The sequence below is a fragment of the Planococcus citri genome, chromosome 4 (assembly GCF_950023065.1).
Source record: "Planococcus citri chromosome 4, ihPlaCitr1.1, whole genome shotgun sequence".
Taxonomy (NCBI): domain Eukaryota; kingdom Metazoa; phylum Arthropoda; class Insecta; order Hemiptera; family Pseudococcidae; genus Planococcus; species Planococcus citri.
Genome location: NC_088680.1, coordinates 27,418,226 through 27,435,959, shown reverse-complemented (window position 1 = coordinate 27,435,959; position 17,734 = coordinate 27,418,226). Strand labels below are relative to the sequence as shown.

At 32.4% G+C, this 17,734-nt stretch overlaps 1 protein-coding gene across 2 annotated transcripts in view; it reads right to left on the bottom strand.

Moving 5' to 3' along the window:
* The window catches only part of uif (sushi, von Willebrand factor type A, EGF and pentraxin domain-containing protein uif), a 106,613-nt gene that overhangs the window by 24,830 nt on the left and 64,049 nt on the right, over nt 1-17,734 (bottom strand). For both annotated transcript variants that reach the window (XM_065360338.1, XM_065360339.1), the window contains exons 2-4: nt 17,515-17,607; nt 7,889-7,922; nt 1,414-1,495 (exon numbers count right to left, since the gene is read on the bottom strand). In XM_065360338.1, the coding sequence (XP_065216410.1) occupies nt 1,414-1,495; nt 7,889-7,922; nt 17,515-17,586 (188 nt within the window). In that variant the 5' untranslated portion in view covers nt 17,587-17,607. The remainder of the gene's footprint in view (nt 1-1,413; nt 1,496-7,888; nt 7,923-17,514; nt 17,608-17,734) is intronic.

The window sequence follows — 17,734 nt, the reverse complement described above, 5'->3', positions numbered from 1 at the left end:
ATTCACCCAAAAATACTTCAATTGCGAATTTTCATCCGCTCAGAAGAACCTCAATAGCAGAGCTCGTACTCGATTTCCGCTCCCTCTCCCCCCAAAAAAAGTAACTTTTGCAATCTAAAAAGTCCGAAACAGTAATTAAAAACTCTATAAAACGGGTACACAACATTTTAAAGCAGAAAAAATGGGTTTTCAATGAAATGTAATGAAAAAAAACCAAAACAAAACGTTCCAATTAAAATCTGATAATTAACTCGATCAGTATTTTGACAATTGTAGCAATAAGCAAAACTTTTTGACAATTAATATAAGCAAAAAAGTGATACATTTTTACAATTATTTTTGTCAAAAAAAAATGAGTCTACATACATATTTTGCAACATTGGGGGAAAGGCGAAATTTTTTGGACATTTTTTATGAAATAATCAAACCGTCCAAGATTTTTTTCAGAAAACCGAAGTTTTCTGACAAATTTTTATTTTAAAAAAAATAATAAAAAGAAAACGAAATTTTAAGGCAATTCTGAAAAATGACAAGACTTTTCAAACTGTTCAAGATTTTTCGCAAAAAACTAAAATTTATTAACAAATTTTTATTAAACAAAAAAAAACGAGATTTTAGGCAATTTTGAAAAATGACAAGACGCGAGACTGGCAATTTTAGCAAAGACAAATCATCTTTTTAACAAATTTTGGCAAAATAACAAAACTTTTCAGGATTTATGGATTTTTTTTTGCAATTTTAAGTAAGTACCTACATAAATAGCGAGACTTTTCAAAAAATTTGGTAAAAACGAGAATTTTCTCATTTTTTCTGAAAATGAAGCAGGACTTTCAGGCATTTTAGACTACTGAAAAGTAATGCTTTTTCGTAATTTTTGTACTTGAGTGAAGTGAGATTTTTTAATCAATTTTTTTAACAAATAAGATTTTCAAGTAGTTTTTTTTGCAAAAAAGTGAGAATTTTTTGGAATTTTCCACCAAAAAGACGACAATTTTTGGCAAGAAACAAGACTTTTTGGCAGATTTGACGAGAAACGAAATTTTTTGCAATTTTTGGCAGAAAGCGAGGAGGCGAAGACAATTAGTAAGTACGAGCCCTGCTAAAAATGGTCTTGGATTTTGATGGCAATGGCCTAGGTTGTCGCAGAATTTCCTATTTGTCCCAGAACAGGTTGAGTAGAGTCTAGAGCGAAAAAACTATGATTCTTTTCAAAAATGTCTCCTCTTTGTGGAACCATAATTACCTCTTTTCCAGGGGGCAGGGCACCACCGAAGCTAAAAGTTTTTTTGAGTGATTTTCAATTCAAAATGAAGGTCTCCATTGAATTTGATCAGAGTTCTCACACATCTTTATTTTTAATATACCTACCTAAGTATTAATGAAGTATACAAGTAGAATGAATTTTGAACTTACCTATTACAAAGTTGAGCTGCACTCTCCCACGAATGCCTTATACTAAAAAATTTGTAACAGTGTAAGCCTTTTAGTTCCCATCCTGAAAAACAACACAAAACAAAATTGAAATTAGTTTATTAATTTATATAGGTATTATAGGTAGTCATTGATATCGTATAATAATAGGTATAGGTATGGGAATAAATTAATTGTAACAAAAGCTCAACTAAGTATACACATCAAAATTATGTACTTTCGTCATCAAGGACATGGCAATTTAAGAAACCGAAAATATTGTGAAATCTTCAAAGTTCAAACGGTGCATTAAAGATTACTTCATTTTTAATTGAAAATTTCTATCAGTTTCCTTTCTACATGGAAATAAGGAATATTAGGTACCTAGATATCTACTTAGTGAAAATACAGCGATAATGAAACCGACTAAAAAAAAGAAATATGCACATTCGTAGATGCCTGGGTAAGACAGACGTATACAATTCAATTCAAATTTCACTACACGAGTGCTAGAAATAAAAATGAAGTAGATGCCTATATAATTTTTCCATTCAACGTGTCGTCCATAATGATAGTTAAATCATCACCTCTGGAGATGGCTTTCTTCTCGATGGAACAGTTATTTGCATATTTACCGCTTTTCGGCCAAGAAAAACGTGTAATTAAATTCCCATAAAGGACAAATTACCGAATACTCGAATTGTATGGTAAATTGGTTAATATGCGTATACCTACAATCTACATTTGGTATGCAAAATGATATCTTAAGTGCCGAAGGAACCGTATACCTAGGTACCTACGTGTTGGAAAGAACAATTGTTCTTCAACATCGAGAAAATCATTAACGCATGCAAAACACCTGGCACAAAAATTACGCGTATTTGCCTATTTCAAGTTCACATGATTTGTTTGAAATTTGCTTTCTGTTAGAAAGTTTCTTTTTGGAATCGTATTCGAAGACGTACAGAGTGTCCCATCAAATTGAAATGAACAGGATGCCAATCTACGAGTCTAGACATTTGTATAGACAGTGGTTTTGATCATTTATACCGATCTTCACTAACTTTTAGCCCTTCCAAGATGTTTTGAAAAATTACGGGGGGGTACCAGAATGGTACAAAAATAGTAGTGGTTGGCATTTGAGAGTTGAAATTGAAGGATTTATTCACATCGGTTCAACTTTGTTCAAAAAATTCATCATCCTTTAAAAAAATTTAAAAATTGCTCTTGAACAGTTTTTTTTAAATTTTTTAAATTTTGAAAAATTCCTCAAAAATTTAAAAATTAACTTAGGCACCTGAACTTTTGGATACAGAGATTTTGAGACATGCACTTTCGATCTAACTCGGTTTCGTTCAATTTGATAAATGCAAGTTCAAAAGGTACCCTTGTCAGCAATTTTTCTGAGAAAGATTATGGTTTTATACGTAACAAAAAATGCAAAGCCTCTCCAGTACTTTTTATTCTTAGCTCAACTCTGCCACATGCACAATCTTGTCAGCAGTTTCATCTTTCACAGAACCAGTTAAATCAAACAACAAACAACAAAAAATATCGAAATAATATTGATGGACAATTTTTTCCTCAACTTCTCCTACCCCTCCCTATTTTCAACAAGGAAATGCACCTCAAAATACATGTTTAGGTACTGCATCCCTTAAAGTTTTACTGACAGGAAAGGACACCTTGTATAATAAAATACGAAGAAAAAACCAGACACAAAATTATTATAGGCATCGTTATTATTTTTCAAAACTTGGCACCATCACTTACTTGGCGAATTTCACAAAGAATAGGTAATTTTTCTAAGTACATGCACCATATCTGAAACACTTTTGGCAAAATTTTGCACGCCATTTTTCGTATACCTACGCCAAAGATCTATACGATGTGATCGAGTTGAAAGCGCTTTCTACCGTAAATGGCATCAACTTGGCTGTATAACTACAGGTCATTGCGCTAGATGGATTCCACTTATTTTCGCATCTCCTCTATAAATTAGGCCAGTCACTTTTTCACGTGGAATTTATGTAATAGAATACATATATAAAAGCGTGAAACTACGAGTTGGTCGCAATTTTAACCTCGTAGACATGCGTGTAGTATGAGTTTAAAACTGCATAACATTTCAATACTTGATCTTTTATTTACTTATTTTGTTTTGTACCTACAAAATGTTCCTTTTTTTTACAATTGTTAGAAAGAAATTTCTAATTGGTTTGTCAAGTAAATAGGTACTATGAGTTTCTCTCGAGTTGTGTTTTTTTTTTTTTTTTTTTCGTTGTCGTCGTTGTTGTTTATGCTATTCTATTATACGAGTACCTATCTCCCATTAATTCTGTACTTACACTTTATTGAAAAAATTCAAGAGTAATTTCAAGGTACATTTGTGATCTGATACATTTACACGATATTGGACTAGGTAGATTTGACCCTATAGGTAAGTAGGTAGTCATCAGGTCAATAACGAGAAAATCATGCAATAAATTTTGTAGGTATAAAGGTACGTATGGAAGTCATCCAAAATTTAAATGTCCGGTTTCAGATTCGCACGTTTTTCCCCGAAATCTAAGTAGAACAATCTTAGGTACTTGAAAATGCGAAAACGTAGGTATTATTCTTAATGGCTACAGCAACGCGTGCCAATGCGGACTTCAGGTAGCTGTCGTTTCAAGAACCGAGATGCGATGAAGAGTCGTCTTCAAAATGGAAAAACCTGTTGAGATAGGTAGGATATAATTCTGAAGATCTGCGCACCTTCGAGATGCTGCTGCTGCACTCGTAAAAATCTGTGGTTATAAGATGTAATGGTATTTGATTGCAAAACTTCTCGGTAAAAGGTAGTTCAATCCTCGCATACCCAATGGCCAATGAGATATCGAATTCAAAAAATTATAGGTAGGGTACCAATTGAGATCAGGTGCGTGTGCAAATTAATTTTTAATACTTCGAATTAACGAGCCTTTTTCTCTTCCGTAATTTGGTAGCGTCTTTAAAAGATGAGTACCTAACTTAATTGATTTAATTTCATTTTTTATTGGCTATAAATCATGTTATTTTTTTAATAAAGTATTGACGTTAATTATGAGATCAATTTCAACACTATAGGTATTTACCAATCGATAGCCAAATACAGTCAATATAATATTTACTCGTACCTACTCGTAAGATGAATATCAATGTGCAAGTGTCTTCTGATCGTTACTCTCACAAGGGAATATTTTGAACTCCACTCTCCGATTTGAACTAAACCCAGCTAGATCGAAAGAGCATGTCCTAACCCTCCCCCCACCGAAATTTGAGAAGCTAAAGTTCATTTTTGTGTTTTTGGCGAGAGTAGTTTCGAGCCACTTCGAAGTCTCCAGCATTATTTTTAATCTTCTAGAACTTTAGCCCATTAGGCATCTCTCGACCATTTTGCATATGGTTATTGCAACAGCAGCGTGAGTTCAAACGTGAATTTTTGACCAGCAATTTGGAATTTTTGGAGAAATATGAAAACTTGATTGAGGCTTCAAAAAGGTCAAATTGAGATTTGGTAGGCACTCTAAAAAATATGTATGTAGTATGTACCTTGTCGAAAAAATTGCTCATTATATCCTGTTTTAAAAATTTGATCGTTTTATTTCATCTGGAATTTTTGAATTGGTCAAACATTTTTTTAAAGGTCACACCACTGGAATTTCACGACAACCACATAAGACGGTTGAGAGGGTGCCCAAGCTTAATAAGCTCAGATCAATGATATCGATGTCAAAGTTCAATCTAGACCCTTCCAAAGCGATTTTAAACTTCCGGAGACAATCAAAAAATCGCTGAGAAGGCTTCAGAATGACCCAAGACAGTAGTTATTGATACCTGTATGGGAGTTTATTGAAAAAAATTATTAACATTGGCTCACTTTGCTCAAAATATTTATGTTTCATGAATTTGTACCTAGTTGAGAAATTGCCTTTGAAAAAGTTTTTTTTCTTAATTTTTTACCTAAATTCTTAAAAATTTGTCAAAAATCAAAAAACTGAGCTCACGCGTCTGGAATTCTGATTACCGAAGGTTTTAGGACGTGCCCTTTCGATCTAGCTTGGTTTCGTTCAAGCAGAGCACACACTCATTTTTTTCAAAACACATCAACTTTGGTACCTAACCGAAAAAGTTTTTAAAAGGAACCAAAAAAATGGTAAAACATTAAATATTTTAATGCAAAAAAATTACTAAAAAAAACAGGACTTTTCGTTTATAATTAAATAAACTTGAAAATGGAATTCTATAGAAACTCGTACAATTTTAGCAGAAAAAAGAACTTTTTGGCAATTAATGCAAAAAAAAGATACTTTGTTGTCATTTTTGTCAAAAAATTAATTTTGCAACATTTTGATTAAAAAAGCAAGATTTGTTTGGTAATTTTGATCAACAATAGTGAGAATCTCTCAATTCCCTGTGAAGAGACGACGACAATTGTTGGGGGAAAAAAGCCTTTTTGGATTTTTTTGTAAAAAAACAACATTTTTTTGTAGCAATTTTTGGCAAAAAAACTAGCAGAAAACGTAACTTCAATAATAATTTTGGCAAAAGGCAGGGCTTTTTAGCAATTTTTGGCAATTTGGCAAAAAAAGCGAAAGTTTTTGGCAATTTTACTAAAATGCGAGAATTTTGTACAATTTTTGCAAAAAGCATGACGTTTATTGGGAAAATATAGGCAAAAAGTGGTACTTTTTGTAAAAAATCGAGACTTTTGAGTTATTTTTTTTGGAGGGGGATCAGACATACGTCACATCAATATTTGCTAAGTATAAAGAAAAACTTTGACAATTTGGAAATTTTTGGAAAAGAGTGAGATTTTTTTAGAAACTTTGCTACAAGCGTCATTTTGTCAATTTTTTGCAAAAAGCAATAATTGTACGATTTCAGCAATAAAAAGCAAGAATTTTTTAGATTGGCAAAAATGTAATAGGTACCTACTTTTTCGCAATTTTGACAATTTTTGATAATTTTGGTCAAAAAAGTGACAACTTTTGGGGATTTTTTGCGGAATATTGAGACCTTCTAGACTTTTTTGGAAAAGAAAAAAAAGCGTTTACTTTTAAATATTAGATAATCACTGTTGATATTTTGAACATTTTTTCTTGTTTTCTTCACAAACTACGTAGATCCGAGATTTAGGGGAAATTTTTTTTTTTTAAGTAACCAAAATTTACTGTACCTAACTTGTTTACATCGTAAATAGAGTGGTTGGCTCTACCTACCTAAATTAGAACAGATTCAAAATCCAAGACCACCTCAGGGTTCAACTGAGCAATGGAAAAGTATTTTTACTGTGATCAATCAAAATTTCAGTACCCCCATTCTAAGGCCAATTTCTTTATTATTGAAGATGAAAAAAACTTGATGATTTACCTGCCATTTTTTCCCCTCCCTCTTATCAGAATTACATTGACAGTTCAAATTTGGCCCATTATGTATTGATTAAGTTCACGAGCTTCAACCATCTAAACATATTTGACCCATCTCCAGGGGTCCAAAAAGTTAATTTTTAAGCTAATTTTTGGGCTTTCGACCTCTAAACCAGCCCGAAGCCCCGCTTAATTGACCTAGTAGGAGGTCACAATTTGTCCCATAGAATGGGGAGGCGCCACAGAAGTGTCCTCTACACATCTAACCTGATAATCGTATTTGATCCTTTTCCAGGTTCGATGAAGTCAATTTTTGAGCGATTATTTTTGTTTGCATTTTTTGACCTTTAAATCAAAACACAGTCCCTTCAAATTGACCTAGGAAATCCAAATTTTTCACGTGGAATGAAAATGTGTCTCAAAAGTCAAAAGTGCCCATGGATTTTTACCCACCAACCTTAGTTCCCCTAGTTCACATCTTTTCACAGGGTCGAAAAAATTCATTTTTTTAGTCACTTTTTGTCTTAAAATTGACATACGAGGTCAAAACTTGGCAGGTTTCAATGAGTAGATGTCATGGTAGTGCTTTTTGGGGGTAAATTCGTGTTTCGAAAATTTTTCATGCTCAAATATTTCGCCTTAATTATGCTTAAACAACAAAAGGCACAATTTCTGAAACTGACTAAATATTTTGCAACGCAGTGGTACCAATTTTTTTGGAGTGATTATTGCCAATTCCAAAAAATTGAGAAATATAGCCAAAACTTTCCTATCAATTTAAGTGCACCTTAATACAATCAAAATAATCAATAAGGAAAAAGATCCAGCATCATTCCATAAACCTCGACGAATGATAATAAAAGATTATTGGGTAAGTTAGGTTTCTCGTTAGATAACAAAAGGTATGGTGTATAAACAAGACAAAAAAATCACCTTTGGCCTTACATATCAGTTTTAATACCTTGAACACGCCTTCGCGTATTTACTTTTTCTTCGCATAAAACTACACTTAGGTATAGGCTAATAGGTATACGATACATTGCAAATGCATTTGTAATTTTGTATATATTTTCACAATAATTACTTACCCACTGGACAGGTAAATAAGTTATTTTGTGGAATCTGAAAACAAATAAAAAAAAAACATTAGATACGTAATCGATAAAAATCGTAAAACTTGGAGAAAAATCACGATAGATTTACGAGTATCACCTACCTAGGTACATATATATGTAAGGTATTTATTTACCTAATTAAATGCAATTAAATTAAACGATGATCGAATTTGTATAATATAAGAATGTGCTATTTAAATAAAAAAAATTATGTAAGCGTGATAAAAATCCAATTTTTTCTACAAATATGTTAGAATTTTACGGTTCAAATTGTACCAAAGGGAATACCTATAAGTACTTCTAAGTATAGGTGCATCTAGGAAAGAAGAAAGGGAACACCTTACCTAGAAATCTCATTTTCTAATTACGTTTCAATATTCATTATCACGGTTTGAAAAAAATACGAGAAAAACGTGTTAACAGAGAGTAGGTACTTTTGTTTCACACCTGAGTCCACCCACCATATTACAAGCCGGTTCTCTTTTCGTATTTCCGTCGCGGTCGCGCTGTGTCTCTGTCCCTTCTTTACTATAACCACAGTCCACAAACACATACGAGAATACACATACCTGAAATTCCTTTTATTATAGGATATCTATCGGGTTAACCTGAATAGAGGGGTATCCTTCGTCTATCGTATTATCATGTAAATTCGTCAGAGTATTCGTTTCATTACGCTTGCATTGTCGCAATAATAAACGCTTCCTTTTCCTATCTTTCTTCTTTCGGACCCACAGCAGGTCATAAGAATTCTGAATGCAATATATAGGCTACATCCACTCCAGTCCATAGAGTACGAATTAACTCGTCGCAAAGTGATACGCACCGGCACAGACAGACACATGCGCCCTCATTAGATACTGTTCTGTTATATGTATCTTATTCTACTGATCGCTCAATTATTTCATTTCAATTTACCTACCTAGTCGTAGGTATGTAGATGTATACTATTCTACGAAAAACGTGTTAATGTTATGCATATCTATAGTTCTCTATAGCTGTTTATATACCCGGTTTGCCGTTTGCGGTACCCTGCCTAACCAGTACCCACCTATGCGTTTTTTATCTCGCTGCACGAACGAATTTGCCCGTATCAAATACGAGTAAGTAGATGAGGACGCGTAACTCTTTATGCCGGCCTAGGCAATTTAATTTGTTCGAGCACGTAATTTTTAAGTAACGTACGACTAACCAAAAGTACAGTATACCACATTGCATTTTGCTTCAAGTTTATTAAAATATCACGCACAAACGTAATATAGTCCAGTGACTTATAAAATACGAGTACAGTAATGAACGTAACACAAGTAATCGTGGTGCAGTCTACAGAGTAATAGAATAGGTAGTAGGTAAGCAGTGAGCACCTAATAAGTACATATTCAGACCTACATCTGGTGTCCAGATCATAAAATCATTGAAAAAGTGTTTATACTCTTCTACTCGTACCAGCTCAAATTATAATCACAAATTTCTTTTGAGAAAAAAATCTTCAGATTTGGAATTTAGATTTTGAAAAATTGGCCGAAAAAATGCAACATTCCAGTGAAGCTTCTCATTGAAGCGCCAAAGATTGTATTATTTTTCGACCCCTCCCCCCGCCCACTTCAACTCACGTCTCACCAGAGAATTCATAGAAATTTGTCTTCACTACTGACCTCACATTGCTCCTTTAATATTTCAAAATTTGTAAGCGGTTTTATAAAGTGTCCGAAGGCAAAATTATGATTTTCCCAAATTTTTTTGAGTGGGGCTGAGGTTGCAAGTCCAAAAAATTCTCTCACGTGAGCAATGTGAAACATCAAATGAAAATGTATTTTTGGGGTCGTCGAATTCGATTATGATGGTATCTTTTGAACTGGGGTTAGGAACCTATCTACAAAAATTTCGAATTACCTAATTATAAAATCACTATTTTTGAACTTACATAGGAAATCGAAAGCGCAAAATGAACCAAATTTTAACATCTGAATATCATTTTTCGATTTTTGGAAAATTTTTAAAAATTCTAAGACTTGGGTTTCACAAAAAAAAAAAAAAAAAAAACCTCAACAATAATCAGAAAAAAACTGAAATTGGGATCCTTTTGCATTTTTGACTTTCCAAATCAATTAGTGGTGGAGCTGTTTCAAGGTCTTCGGCGGATTTTCAATTTTTCAGTTTTCAAAAAATCTCATAATAAGGGCTCAAATGAGGTTAAGCTTCCATAAAATTGAATTCAGCATTTTTATTATCTCCCTCAAAATGATTTAGGACCCTAGGAAAACCATTTCTGCTAATTCAAATTACATAATTTATATTTTAGTGATATTTTTCGAAAACTTGGACAGTCTAAAAATTTGCTAGAGGCTCCAGAGCGAGTCAAAACCATCACAATTCAATTCTGGAGATCGAAACACGAAGATACATAAATCAAGTTTCAGTCTTCTATTTCGAATTGATTAATTTTAAATAGGATATACTCGCATAGGGCTACATTTGTTTTAATGTTCCAAAAATTAAAAAATAGAATTCCATTTCAGGAAATAATTTTGTTTGATGATTGATTTTTGGATGGTCTTTTGATTTTTCATCGTCATGTTCAAAAAAATTTTCTGCTAGTGAGGATGCACTTCAATCACATTTAACCCTAGAAGTAAAAAAAAACTCAAAAATTACCAAAAATCCTCATCTTGATAATACTTAATTTGATAGGTAAAAATTTCCAATCCGTAACAAGACTATCTAGTGCGATTTTTCTCGTTTACAATCTGTCCAGGGGTACTCAAAAAACCACAATTTGGAAAAAAATTTCATATGCGTTTGAAAAGATGAAAAAAAATTCTCATCTCGAAAAATCCTTCAAACCAAATTTTGGGCTAATGTACGTACTAAGTAGGGTCATTCCATCTCAATTCGACCAACGTTTTTGAGTCATGTCCTTCGATTTCGCTCAAATTTTATTTTTACAATGTCTACCCACCCAGTAAGTAAGAAACGCGCAATCAGTTTGGTCCCAGCCTCTTCAGTGAGAGAGGGGGGGGGGCTACAATTATTTTCACATTGTCTCGAAGTACTCAACTTCAGCAGCACATACCTCCAAAGCTATAATACTTTGATCAAAACTGATTTCACAGTTTGAAAGGGCATTGCATTTTAAACTTCTAGGTAGGTATTTTGAAATTTTCAAAAGTTGAAAGTTGAACTTTCAAATTGAAAATTCAAATTTCAAAATGGTGCTGTAAGTGGAAGCTACCATTTAAAATTTTGAAAAAATTTCAACAGATGTACCTACTTTTTTATGCTATTTTGAAATATTTAATTTTCGAGATGAGATCTCTCAATGGAGAAGGAGCACCTCCTCCCCCAAATTTGGGCAAAACTTTCAAAAAAAATCTGGGGCATGTGATATATCGAATTGTATCTTGTAGGTACCATATAATACCTAATTGATTTTTTTTCGATAAATCAAGATTTTGAGCTCGAACTGGGGGGGGGGGGGGGTGTAACAGCTCCCAAATCACAATTTCTCCGGAATTTAAATTTTGACAAGATGAAAAAATTAAGTGCCAACAATTTTATCATTGGTCATGCTTACTAGATACCTAAGATTCTTCTCCCCCCCCCAGAATTTGTCTCTACATTTAATTTCTCACATTCTTATTTCATCTACCGCCGAAAAAAATCATTGCTCAAAATATCAAAATGTTTCCAAATTACACCCCTGTATAAGGTCATATACAAGTTTTAAAAACCTACATTAAAAAATTATACTCGTAGCACTCATTCGTCATCACTTTGAAAGTATACGTGCATTCTTTTTCCTCGAAAGGTAAATGTAGAATCCTTCCTTATTCGTATCACACTTCATTTCAATCCACCACTTACCTAATTCGGAAATTAGCGTACAAAATAATTCGATACACACAATGTCACGAGCAATGACACGAAAAATCAACCCACGATTCCATTGTAGGTAATTATACCTATAAGAACGTATAGTTCATATCTATACACTTACTAATTAAGTATAGAGAAAAAACAATGATCGAGGCGGTCACAAATCATAATTTCTCTTTTAATCTACAAAATATTAAAATAAGCGCATCGACATCGCTATTAATTCGCTCTTCATGACACACATGAATGGACAAGTTCACCATAAGCCATTGAACGGAGACAGACCTACGTATATTTCAGCTCATAGAGGAGGTTCAACGTGCGGTATTTAAAATATTTATTAGATATACCTACCAAGAGTATAGGTATCGTCTGAGCGATATGATGATTCATAATGATAATTTTGTATACATTTATAACGATTTATGTTTGACATACTTGTTCATTCATACGTCATCTGTAGCCATATAATGTTCGATGTAGGTATGTATGTATGTATGTGAAAGTGTTCCACTTCTTGTTCTTTTACGACATTTGTAGAAAATTTGGCGAAGAAGAAAAAAAAATGGAAAAAAGTAAAAATGGTAAATAAATTATTTTATACATTGAATTGTGCGAATATTTGATATGCTCGTTCAGTACTCTATTATCGAAGGCGAAAGTGTAAATAAATGGCGGATTTAGTTATAAAAAGAATAATATCGGTCGTTTTACTTTTTTCCGTAGTTTTTGAAATCAGTCTTTTATTCTTTTTTTTTTTATTATTTTACGTGAAAAGATTCTTTTTAAAAAAAGGATTTTGAATTAATATAAAATTACTGCTGCGAGCTAATTTTCAACACATTTATTATTTATGCTCGGTAAGAAGGAAATCTTCGAGAGATAGGTAGGTACCTAGAATGGGTCAAAGATACCTAGTGCTTGATTTTTTTCCGCAACTATCCTATATCCTCGTGAGTATATTTTCATAAAAATTATTACTATGCGTGTACTATGTAATAATCCGGGTGTAATTTTGAATGAATTTTTGAGAAAAATATGCACATATTTAAAATTAAAATACACGCAATGAGTATCTAAATAGTGATGCTGAGTATGTACGTATGTATTTTTGCAACTAGTCATTAAAATAACATTACTTTACTCATTTTAAACAGCCCGAACAGCCGTAGCCTTTATTTGAATACTAGATACAGTAGCTAAGTACATACATTATTATGCCTAATAGGTACCCAGTAGATGATAAACAAAAGTGTGAAGTAATGGTCTACAGCATTGTACGATTCATTTGCAAGTACCTAGGTAATTAGGTAGGTATAGCGGTAGATTGGATTGGTAACCAATGACTGAATAGATAATCGAAAAAATTGTGGTTAAAATGATTTAAATATGGAAAATTCGATTAATTAGATTCAACTTTTTCAATTCTTTTCGGCTCTTGTGTTTGATCATGATCAATGATTATTAATCGCACACACTGCAAGTAAAGGACTCTATAATTGTAACAGAGTCATTGAAAATTCGTCGATACATTTAAAATGAAGCATTATTCGACTTATCTTTGTGTGTCACTGGTCACTGATGCAGGTCTGTATCAGTTGTAAAATAGGTAATTTACTTCACACGTTGGAAAAGCCATTAATAATGTTTCGTAATAGCTGTATAGGTACAATACAAAGTTCATACCCTCTATTGTTCAACACTGAACTCCAGAAATTTCAATAGTAATAATTTTGCTGGTATTCAATCAATTTCAAAATTTTGAAATAGGTACCTAATACCTATTTATGGATTTTCTAGGTGTAGACAAATGTTCCCAGGCTTTTTAGAATCGCCTCAAAAAAAATTGTTTCATTTTTACCAAAACAAAATAAACAATTTGCAAGAAATTCTATTTTTTTTTATTTTTTTTTTTTATCAGAACTACCTACCTAGAAAAGTCTGATTCTTGGCAGGGTAATCAGAATGCTGGTTCCTTTCAAAATAGCCAAAAAGTTTTGTGTTTCGCCAAAATTGCAGAAAAGGCATTTTTTTGGACAAGATATCCACGAAATATTCCTTTTTTGTCACAGATAATGTTGTTTTTTTCATCAGAACTGTAAAAATTATTTTTCGTCGAAATTTAAAAAAGTTATCGTTAATATTAAATGAAAACACTTTTGTAAAAATTTCCAAAAAAATCAAAATTACCAAAAAATCTTGTTTGTTTGCCAAAATTTTGAAAAAAAAAACATTATTTAATCAAAATTTTCACATTAAAAAATCATACATTTTGCCAAAATCTCACAAAAATCTGTTTTATTATTTGCCTATGAAAGAGAAAGAATTATTGAATTTGTTTCTTTATCGCAAATGGCCTTTTTTCGTTTTTTTTTTTTTTTTTTTTTTGTTAGTGTTTTTACCTATGTAAGCTATTTTTTATCGAAACTATTCTGTAAAATCAACTTTTTCAAAATCAAAATTACCAAAAAGTCTTTACGAAAATTTTTTTTTCAGACAGAGAAAATAATACTTTTTTGCCAAAATCTCACAATTATTTTTTTAGCCCTTATTTGTCTAAAAGAGAAAGAATAAAAGTCATTAGGAAAAAACTTTTATATTCAGTCAAAATTTTCAGATAGAGAAAATCATACATTTTTGTCAAAATCTCACACATTTCTTTTTTGTAGTCTTTATTTGTCTAAAGGAGAATAAAGTAAGTAGGTATTCCTTTTTTCATTTGTTTTTTTTTGGGGGGAGGGGGGTTAGTCTGTTTACGTAAACAACAATTTCTGTTATCGAAATTGACAACATTTTTTTGCAAACATTAAAAATATTTTTATGAAATTTGCAAAATAAACATTTTTAAAATCAAAATCACCAAAAAGTCATGCCTGTTTGCCAAAATTCTAGAAAGAATTTTTTTTATGTATATTTAGTCAAAATTTTCAGGTTGAAAAAATGATACTTTTTTGCCATAATTTCAAAAAGATCTGTTTTTTTTCTCGTTGATCTAATTTACTTGAGGGGTTTCCTTTTGGTTTGTCAAAATTTCCTGAAAGTTTCATTTTGTGACTAAAATTACAATAAATTCTTTCATTTGGAAATTATATTTTTGGGGAAAATTCATATGGGTGGGGGAATGGTCATTCAGGGAATATTAATTCCGGAAATGGAATTTGAGAATTCTGTAGTTGGTAAAAAAAAGGTTTGAGAAAAATGTATGTGGGAAAATTGTCATTTGGGGTTTGGGGTAAAAAGGGATAGTCAAGGATTGTCCCAGAATCCCATAATCCTCATTTCACAATAAAAATTTTTTGATTCTTGACGATTTTAAAATTAAATAACTACCTGGCTTTTCGTTAACCTGACTTTTGGTAAAATTTAGGTGCTATTTTTGTCGATGCGATTTATTCTAGAATTTTTGAATTTCTCCAGAAGGCATGAGTAATTTGGACTGTTAGAAATCGACGTTTGGCTTATTTTCCAGTCATCATTAAAAATACCTGTTCTGGTCAAAGAACACACTTCAAGTGTCCGGCTGGAAGTTTGGCCAAAGTGACTAAACTCGTTGAATAGGTCGAGAATACGTAATCAATTCGATTATTAACAACCCACATTGATTTTTTCGCCTTCTATCGTTTGGAGGGCTCAGAATGATTCGAAATAATGAATTTCAGATTCAAAGCTTAATTTTAGACATTCGTGCAAATTTCAAAAACTCACAGAATAGAAAAATTTTCGTTTTTTTGAATTTTTTCCTCGTATAGTGGGTAAAAAACACACTCGAGTAGACTCTATCAAAACGATTTTTAGCTATATCCAATTGACTTCCACGTAGAGATGTGCAGTCTGAAAAGTGAAAAGTACTTTTTTTTCAATGAAAAGTTGAAAAGAAAAGTTCCTATTTTTCATTCCACTTTTCAGTTTTCACTAAAAAAAAAGCGAGTGACCAATCAATTTACTCATCACTCATCAGAGAACACTGACCTCATTGATGAAGTCAAATATCAAGTTTCACTCTCTCCACTCCTCCACCTTCGCAATTCAGCACCCATATATGGGCGCTGAATCGCATTTTGATATTTTTCACAACATTTTTTTCAAAACAGAAAAACCCAAAAATGTTAGAAGCTCTAGAAAGGCTCAAAATTACCACTTTTCGATCAAGCAGGTGAAAAAATATGATTTTGTTTTTTTTGTGTGTTTTAGATAGGCAGAAAATACATCAATTGGAAGCGTTAACAGAGAGCTTTAAAATGAGGCTCACACGATTTACTTTTCACACTTTTCAATGAACTTTTCTTTTTCATTTCACCAAAATTACTTTTCTGAAAAGTGCACATCTCTACTTCCACGTCTTCTAGAGAAATTCAATTCATGGAGAAATCAAAAATTGCCCTAAGGATGAGTTCCAGAATGACCGGTATAATGGTCCGTCAGAAAAATCTTTCGCTCATCTTTAAAAATTACCTACACCAGAAACTCCCTGTTTTCATCATACCTCAGCTCATGCATCGTCGTTTCCTTATTGTAAGATTCATATTATGCGTAATTTAATTATTTATTTTATAAAAACATTTCCTCGCAATAAGCCCGAGCAGACGGCAGACTAATTAAATACAAATTCACGAACGACGTACGTGTGAAATTAATTTTTAAAATATCAATATCTATACCTACAACAGTATGAGCCGTTTAATGATTTTTCTGCAGCAGATCTTCGCATGTAGGTAGCTGGTACATAATTACAAGAACACTTTTAAACATTTGAAGGTGATGTTTTCACTCGCAGGTAATTCGACGACACCCCCCCCCCTCTCCCAAATGTTACTTACTCGCATGTCTCTATACGGGAGATAAATTTATTTAATTGATATTTATTATTTACCTATTATGTTCCGTAGATTAAACTTATGATATGTAAGTAACCAAAATGATAAAAATTTATCAGAATTTTATTCATTCAAAGTATAAGTAATCTATACCTATCTAATAAAAAAAAAATCCTATGGGAATTGACTGGTTACAATTCCCATGTGCATGATCCCTGATTAGGTACCTGATTACATGAGTTCTCATCTTGATTGAGATTATACGATTACTTCATATTAATTACACATTGTACAATGCGGTGACCTGCCTTAAAATATTAACCCATGTGAACTCATCATTGTATTTATAATAAACCTATTCGGAGAGTGAAGGTATCGTAAAAATTGATCTATTCGGCTTTCTTTTCAACTAATCATATAAACGATCATATCACAATATCACTTCGTGTCATGCAAATACATACAACGTGTGGCGTGGGCCTATATATTTTATTTTTATACGCCGATTCGAGGTCATTACCAAAACAAAACATCTTCCGAATCGAGAAAAAGTGAAATGAAAATGTTCGAAATACAAAGAAACGCGAAATTGTTTCAGGAAAGAAAACAGTAATCTCTGTGAATTCTTAAAACGAACGTGTGCGATTCAATGTAAAGAGTTCACGAACTAATAACGAGGTCAAAAAACGGTCAAGGTGTCGTGACAACTTCCAGTCATTATGTATTTATTTTTTACCTAGGTAAGTTTTCTTGTGCAAAAAATATCACCATCGGTTTTTTTTTTTGCAAATACGTGAATTATCAATTTCTCGTCTAGAGAAGAGAATATTGTAGGTATTTTCTATTCTTTCCTTTTGTATTTAAATAGTAGGTAAGGTATATGAATAAAATGATGATTCTTAATCTTACCTGTGATAAACATTGTGAAATGTGTGCGACTAGCAGGACCAGCAAGGCCGGCGCGTGTCGTCGAAGGAGCATTCCACAGAGCTCCTATGGCACCTAGAAACAGAAAAAAGGAAAAAAATTGATTAATATCTGCACGATGCTGGGTTCAAAAATTAATTGAAAATTAATAATCTCAACTGCACGAGTAATGAATGTTTGTATTTTCCAGTAAATGCTCGGT